At 35.5% G+C, this 8,814-nt stretch overlaps 1 protein-coding gene across 1 annotated transcript; it reads right to left on the bottom strand.

The window, feature by feature from the left end:
• Window positions 1-3,408: 3,408 nt before the first annotated feature.
• Window positions 3,409-4,769, bottom strand: LOC145012627 (uncharacterized). The gene is made up of 3 exons (XM_078971424.1): window positions 4,055-4,769; window positions 3,726-3,942; window positions 3,409-3,602 (listed from the first exon to the last, which is right to left on the bottom strand). The coding sequence occupies exons 1-3, from the start codon at window positions 4,236-4,238 to the stop codon at window positions 3,599-3,601; spliced, it is 405 nt and encodes a 134-aa protein (XP_078827550.1). The 5' UTR covers window positions 4,239-4,769; the 3' UTR covers window positions 3,409-3,598.
• Window positions 4,770-8,814: the final 4,045 nt, after the last annotated feature.

Here is an 8,814-nt window from a genome sequence, read left to right as displayed (position 1 = left end):
AGTCAGGTACTGTTATTAATAGCATTAATTTACTTCCTTCTATTTTGGGAAATGCTAAGATTAGCAATAAGGAGGAAGGAGGAATGCAGGGGAATGTGATGAACTCTTATGCTGGTGTGTTAAAAGGTAATAGACATAAGGGTAAGATTGATGTTAGATTCATTCCAGGGGAGAAAGGGGAAGAGGATGGTCCTGTTATAATTCCAATAGAGAATCTAAAGAATGCAAGTATTCCTTTTACTAATACTCTTTATGGTTATATGATTGACAAGAAGTTGGCGTTTCCTGTAATTCAGAAAGAAGTTAGAAGACTATGGAAGAATGTGGGTTTGGAAGAGGTATTCATGAACAGCAAAGGATTTTTCTTCTTTAAATTCAGTGATGAAAAGGGGATGTTATCTGTTTTGGAGGGTAGTCCTTGGTTAATGTTTAATAATATGCCTTTATTTCTTCAACGATGGAGACCTGGTTTGACATTAACTAAGAACAAGCATGATAAAATTCCTGTTTGGATTAAAATATTTGATTTGCCCTTGGAAGTTTGGAGTGGTGAAAACTTATGTAGAATTGCTAGTAAGATAGGTATTCCTTTGGCTTTTGATTCCTTTACTGAGGATATGTGTTTGGAACATAAAGGAAGGAATGCTTATGCTAGAATTCTTGTTGAAATGGCAGCTGGGAAGGAATGGAGAAAGAAGATTGATATAGCTACTTGGGATTTTGTCTCTAATTCTGCTGTGATTCAAAGTTTTGATGTTGAATATGCTTGGATTCCTTCTAGATGTAATCATTGTAAAGTCTATGGGCATGTGGATAAAGTTTGTGCTGCTGCTATGAATGTTGAGAAGGAGGATAATAATGGAGAAGTGAGAAATTTAAAGAATAATAAAGGGAAGGAAGTAGTTAATGGGGATGGTTTCACAGAAGTTAAGTATAAAAAGGCAATGGGTAACAATGATGGTGAAGGCACTAGCAAGTCTCAAGAGGGTTATAATCAATTGAATAATATGAAGAATAATGGGAAGAATGGGAATTGGAGAAGGAGTATTTTCTCTAAAGGCAATAATGGGAACAGAGGTGGAAATGGTAAAGGGCAAAATTGGAATTGGAGTAATAAAGGAGTAAGTAACTGGAATTTAGAAAAGAATAGAAATTATGAGAAGTTTGTTAATGGGCAGGATGTTATAGGTAGTAGGGGTTGAAGGAGAATAATAAGCAGGAGGTTGTAGTTAAAAAGGATAATAAGGCAGAGATGGGCAATTTTAGTCTTGGTAGTGAGAATATAATAGGGGAGGGATTAAGTAATAAAAACAGTTTTGAAATCTTGGGAGAGATTGAAGAGGAAGTTTTGGATAAAATGGAAGAGGATAATAAGATTGTGAAGACTGTTGCTAATCAAAATGTTGATAGTGGTGATGCTGGAATGGGTTCTAATGATAGCAAGAATAACAAATTGATTTCTTCAATCAAGGGAGAGGGGAAGAAGAAAGGAAATGAAAGTAATAAAGTGAATAAAGATAAGTTGAATTCGGATAATAATAGAAGTAAGATGGGGAGTTCTCAGGCATTTGAGGAGGTAAATGCCAAAAATACTATTAATTTCCAATGATGTCTGTTGGTGCTTGGAATGTTAGGGGATTGAATAAATCTGTTAAGCAGAAGGAGGTTATTGATGTTATTAGGTGTAATAACCTTGGTATTTGTGCTGTGATTGAATCTCATGTCAAAATCTTAAATCTCAAGAGTGTTTGTGCTAAGACTTTTGGACAATGGGATTGGGTTTCTAATAATAGTTGTTGTGAGGCTGGAACTAGGATCATAGTTGGATGGAATCCTAGAATTGTGGATGTGATGGTGATTTCTCAATCTAGACAAGTTATTCACTGTTATGTTAGATTCTGTGAATCTAATTATAGCATGTATTTGTCTTTTATTTACGCTGCTTCCAATTATCTGGATAGAAGAGATTTATGGGAGAATTTGAAGAAACATAAACTGGTGGTTAAAGAGGATGCTTGGGGATTATTAGGAGATTTCAATGTTGCTTTAAAACATTCGGAATATTCTGAAGGATGTTCTAGGTTTCCTAAAGGTGTTGAAGACTTTATTGAATGTATTAACTGTTTAGAAATTGAGGACTTGAATTCGACTGGTTTTCAATTTACTTGGAATAAAACTCCTGCTGGAAGTATGGGCCTCCTGAAGAAACTGGATAGAGTGATGACTAATTTGAAGTTTGTTTCGGATTATCCTTTGGCTCATGCTATGTTCAAACCCTATAGAATTTCAGATCACTGTCCTGCTGTTCTTAATATACCATTGAGTAAAATGAGATGGCGACCTTCTTTCAGATTTGCTAATTTTATTACTGAGAAGGAAGAATTTTTACCTATGGTCAAGGAAGTTTGGGATGAAAACATTGAAGGGTTTTATATGTTAAAGGTTTGTCAGAAATTGAAAATTCTTAAAAAGCATTGTAGGGATCTTTGTAACAGCTACAGAGGATATGGGAAGCGAATTCATGAGTTAAGGAAAAAGCTGGAAAGTAAACAAGTGGAAATTGATTGTAATCCTTATGATTATAAGATTAGGAATGAGCATGCTGATCTTTTGTTCAAATTTAATGAAGCTTGTAATGATGAAGAGAAGCTTTTATTCCAAAGAGCTAAAATTAAATGGATTCAGGAAGGCGATAATAATACTAAGTTTTTTCATAGTATTGTGAAGAGCAGGGGCAATAAAAATAGAATTATGAAGGTTTTGGATGAAGATGGAAGATGGGTTAGTGGAATTGCTTTGAAGGATAAATTTGTTTTGTATTTCAAAAATTTCTTGGGGTGTAAGGATGATTCTGTTAAGCCGGAGTTAATTGAAGATATTTTCCAAAATAGGTTAGACAGTACTGATGCTACTAATATGATCAGAGTGGTGACAGATGAAGAAATTAAAGCAGCTATGTTTGAAATTGATGACAATCGTATTTTTGAATTAAGGCTATTGCTTAATATTGATTTCGACATGATTTATATGGTCGGTGATGTGTTTCGGAAAAAAAAAATATAGAAATCCAAACCAGTTAAACAATGAAAATACTCTTATAAATTTTAAGTTAAGACCCCAATGTTTAACAAATTAATGATTCTACATTTTCCAACGTATTAGCTTAATATTATACATAGTTGTGCTTAATATTATACATAGTTGTTACATAAATTATGTAACAACTTATAATAAAAGAAAGATATACATACATGTGTATACTAATAAGATTTTTCAAATCAATTATATATCCTCAAATATATATCCATTTATGGATAAAAGAAAACAAGCTAAATATATAGTATTTCTTCACATTCCAATTTAAGCAATGCATACATAAAATACATAGAAAAATTATTTAATTACAAATAATACAATAATAATAATGATATTAATAATAAACAATTACAATACTGATTTTACACTTATTTTACAAATTTTATTATATACAATTATGTACAACAAAATTGATCACTCGTGTGCACCCAAGTGCTTTTCACCTCTTCCTGAACACTCAAATTACACTTCACCTTTCTCCCTTCATCCCCACGTTTTCCTTTCACCTGCATTACAGCTCACACACAGTTCAACACAATTCACAGGCAGGTAAGGAAAGCACTGTATGGTATTGCTTCTACTTATCAAATACTAATTCACAAACAATCAAACAAAAATAAAACCCTTACAGAGAAAAAAAAAATTGATCGATCCTTTTGTATCTGCTTGCACCTTCATTCCCAACCAAGAACACCTCCAAATGGAAGTTTGATATTAAGTATCCTTTCCGGGTGATCTCACAATCCCGATTGTACTCCTCCTTCTCTATCAAATGAAAGAACAAAACAATTGTTTCTCCCTTCTTCAATTTCTTTGAATCACCCAAACCAAACAACCTAACGATTTCTGTCAAACAAAGAAACTCAAACACTTCTTTTGATCAATCATTCTACCAGTATCAATCATCATTTGTATGGTTGACAAATCAAAAAGAAAAGGAAAGAAAGAGGAACCTTACCTGTGTTCATAAGCTGCCTTCCCCGATCAACAAACAGCCGCCTACGGGCAGCCTTCGTCTTTCCTTCTTCAATCAAGCAAAGGATCGGAGATAGTGATTGCTCTATTGAGGCAGTCGACCTGCACCTCATTACTGCAACCACTGAGTCCGATGAAAACCAAAAACCACCGCCTCTACTTACCATTTTCCTTCATGGATCGCCACTTCTCAGTACATCCCTTCATCTTTCCTCAATCAAACACCACCGATCACCGTCTTCTTCTCCCTCCCTTCACCCTTCTCGCAAAACGGAAAAGAAGAAACGAAGACGAGGCTGTTGGAGCAGCCCCGTCACACCTATCTCCCCCTTCAGCCTAGTTATAACCTGAGATACCCTATTCGCCATGGATCAGAAAGAAACAGACTTGCTGCCTCCACCTCCTCTTTCCCTTCCGCCGAGCAGAACCACCAAGGCCACAACAGCTTCGCCGTTTTTCCTCCTCTTTGCGTCGCCCCGGAGACCATCATCTCTTTCAAATCGATCGACATCTATCGGACTCCTGCCGTCACTTGTCTGTTTTGTTCATAAACCACCACTGTAAGTGTTCAATCGACCACCACCATCGTGAAATTTCTACTTATGACGCTCATTCGATTTGCCTTCAGTCGGAATTGTGAGACCTAGGTCGTGGGTCTCGTTCCCATTTGTTTGAACTGAAAATAAACACGACTGGTAAATGAAGGGAACTGTTCAAACTTGAATCCCATTTAATTAAATATAACCTTTCAAGTTAGATGAATTTACGAAATCGGTCCCTCCTGTGAAATGATTTTCACCTAAGTCAAACTGCCATCAAAATAATCAAAAACAGACCCTCCCTTCGAAAATCCGAGCAAGATGGGTTCGAAAACTGTAATTTAGGCTGAGAATGTATAGTTTCAGTCCCTATCTTGTAAACAGATTACAAGATCAGTCCCTTGTTGAATGATTTTAGCAAAATCGATCCCTTGAAATTATTTGTATTAACAAAAACCATCCTACACTTAATAATTAATACCAAAAGTACTTTTCGGTTTTATTAGGTAATATAAATATACACGGTGGTTCGTGTTAAGGACGAGAAATGTCATGTAATAAATCTCATGACAAGTTTCTCAAAAGGAACCGACTTCGAACGATTGGAACTCATGCTTCAAGGGTGAGTGCTTACGGCCCTTTTTTAATATTATTTTGGGGGGGGGGGGGGGGGGGGGGGGGGGGGAATACATGTGCCTATATATTTTGTTTATACAAATATATTACCTTTTTATGCGAAAAACCTAGTTTATCAAAATATTATTATTTAACAATTTACTATATTGTTACGAATAAAGTAGTATAAATTTTCGTATACATATTATGGTTATTTTATTGTGAAATAACGATTTCACACAACAAATACTACATGATACAAGGTTTTATGATTTTTATATTATAACAAGTACGTTATGAAATTGTGTGGTATTTCAGTGGTTCAAGATATTACTATACATGTATATTTATATGTTTATATGCATAAAGTTTATACATGTACATGTGTTCATTAATTTGAAACATTCATTTTTAGTCTTATATGATATGCATACTACCAGTTTAAAGTATTTCAAAGTTTCAAGACTTCTATACATGAATACTTTTATGCATGGCTTTACACACATATACGAGTCCGTTATGTTGAAATACATATCTCTATAAAAGCGAGTAATTTATACTTTTATAAATACGTCTACCATACTCGGCTTTTACAAATGCTATACTTCGAAATTCATTATGCCCGGTACTTAACTATAATTAAGTTAGGGCTGAGAGTTATTCACAAACTTTTCGTTAATGGTTTTTGTCACACCCCGAAAACCAAAGGCGGAATACATTTCTGGGGTTGACTACCGTGTTGAGTATCAAATCCAATGTACATAGTAAGTAAAGTAAAACAAGCATTACATTACATAACAACAGTTTTACAGTTGTTTCAAAAGTAAAGTTTGTACAGTTGTGATACATAGTATATATAGACAAAATGTAACGGGTCTTCATGTACACCGTCTTCATGCAAAAGGATCTTCGGGTACCTGTTCTATCGCTGACCTGAGAACACAAGCGGTTTGAAAATCAGCATAAAGCTGGTGAGTTCATAAGCGGTTTTGTTGTACGAAAATGTATAGATTTCCTTTCTGTTTCTGAAATGTTATGTACACCAAGAAAATCCCGTATTTTCTTAAAAGCTGGTTATTGTTTCACAAATGTAAAGTATAGTAAGTTTGTACACTGAAAACATGTTTTACTCATGTGAAAATGTGTAGTTGGTTATCTGACTGGTTAAACTGTTCTGTTTACTTATCATGTGTTACCAGGAAAGTCCCATACTTTCCTTATTGTATGTTACAAATTGTAAAAGATGTAATGTTATCCATTCTGTGACTCTTTCTAGTTATGTAAGTGTTACCCAGGATAGCCCTATGCTTTCCTGCATGTATGTGTCTTATGTAAACGATGTAAAAGATGTAAAAGATGTAATCGTGATTAGATTCCATGTTTTCCCCAGGAAGGTCCCGTACCTTCCTAAATGTTAGTTACAGTAAGTAAAAGATGTAAAAGATGTAAACGATGTATAAAGAAATCCATTATTACTGTAAGTAAATCTCTGTTATCCTAATTGCGAGTTCCATAACCATACAATAGACTGAAACCTGTGGCAATAAGTAGTCCACATGTGGCAATAAGTCGTCCACATACTTATGACTTTCGTCACCCTTGAACCATTTCGGTTCGGCTGTAGCTAGCAGCCAGGTGTGGGGTAGTCAGCCCCGTATAGATCTATACACTCAAGTCACGCTCTCTAAATACCAGAGATTCTGGTTATGGGTGTAGTCCTCCACTCGCGTAATCTGGGTGGAGTGTTCTCCGAGGACGTGTCTCCAATCATACAGGAATAACAAATTTACTAGTAATAATATGATAGTCCTCCACTCGTATATGTGTGGGGAGTGTTACCGAGGACAAAACAGTGTACAGGTATTATGTTCAAATGTTTTAATGTCGTGCTTTTAACTGATATAATGTGGAAAACCATTTGTGAAATTCATGTAAAACATACTAGTTTAAAGACTTATTTCACAAATATATGTTACGTGATCTATATGTTCGACCTGTTATCAGTTGTAATATCAGTTATAAAAGCATAAGAATATGAAACACACATTTGAAAACATGTTTTGAGTACAAGAATTCCCTTGTACTTTGCTTGTGTTCCCCCCCCCCTAAAAACAGTGGAAAACAGTGAAAAAGGGTAGGGGTATGAACTCACCGGACTCGGAAACGTGTCGGTTTTGAATGCTAGACGTCGGTTCGGGGTTTGATTACTCGCGATGACCCTATGTAAAATGATATAATGTCCATATATATACAATTAGAGATACATTCACTAATCATATGGAACATTACACTCCAATGAGGTTAAACACCTCAAAACAAGCGTTCGGAGTGACCCGGGTGACATCTTCGGATTTGTAATGACACAAGGGACTTGGGACTTGAGTTTACTCCCCATAAGTAAACATTTTAAAGAGTTCACAACAATGGAACACCCACATACATGAGTTTACGGCCGTAAACTCATGTGGGTGAGGTTTTGGTGTTTTAAGGGCTCAATTGGACTTAGGGATTGCTAGGAATGATTATCTAAACACCTTGGAACACTTGAAATGGATTTAAAACACTTAAAACATGAGTTTACGGCCACACTCTTTGAGTTTACGACCGTAAACTCACAATGGCTTTGAAAAATTGATTTAAGCTACTTAGGGTAATCACATGTGATTCAAACTAATTTTCTAGGCATTGATATGATTTTAGAACATCAATTAAGACCTTTGTTGGAGTTTACGGCCTAGAGGAATGTTCTAAGGCCGTAAACTCTCTTTTACCTTTGAAAAAGATAGTTTTTGGTGCTTAAAACAATCACATGTGATTCTAGAATTTTGTACAAGCCATTTGGGTGTGTTTGATGCATCTTAAACATTGTTTTATGAGTTTACGGCCAAGGGTATGTTCCTAGGCCGTAAACTCTCATAAATCATACTTTTGTTGTGTTTCAATCCTTTAAACCATTTTTAGATGCATCTAGATTTTACCACAAAGCCATAGATTGAGTTTGGAAGCATTTGAACATGTTTAAAGGCCTTAAATCACCCTTTTAGAGGAGTTTACGGCCCAAGAGAGTGTCTTGGCCGTAAACTCTTCTTTGTTACTCAAAAATCAAGTTTAAAGTGTTCCAAGTCTAGATTAGCAAGTCCAAGGTTTATGTCTAAGTCCCAACTAGGTTTTGGAAGGGTTAATTGGCTTAAATACCCCTTGTATATGAGTTTACGGCCCAAGAGAGTTCCTTGGCCGTAAACTCACTTTTGTCCTTCTAAATCCATGTTCTACATGTTATAAGTTCATCCCTTTAAGCCCTTAAGCCATATCTAGTGTCCAACTATGCAAAGGAAGGGTTTTAGGGCTTAAAAACCCTTGAAATGTGAGTTTACGGCCCATGAATGTTCCATGGCCGTAAACTCATGAATGTTGGCCTCTTTCATGATTTGAACTCGAATTTGGATGCCAAATATGATAGAGATTAAGGCTAGGAAGGTACCTTAGAGATTAGAAGCCTTAATTTTGAGTTTTGATCTCTTAAACTTGGATTAGGAGAGAGGTGGGTAATGTTTAGTGATAATTTGACCAAAGGCTTCAAATGAAGTCC

Source organism: Lactuca saligna, chromosome 8 (assembly GCF_052625555.1).
Source record: "Lactuca saligna cultivar CGN05327 chromosome 8, ASM5262555v1, whole genome shotgun sequence".
Taxonomy (NCBI): Eukaryota; Viridiplantae; Streptophyta; class Magnoliopsida; order Asterales; family Asteraceae; genus Lactuca; species Lactuca saligna.
This window is presented reverse-complemented; position numbering and strand designations above follow the sequence as displayed.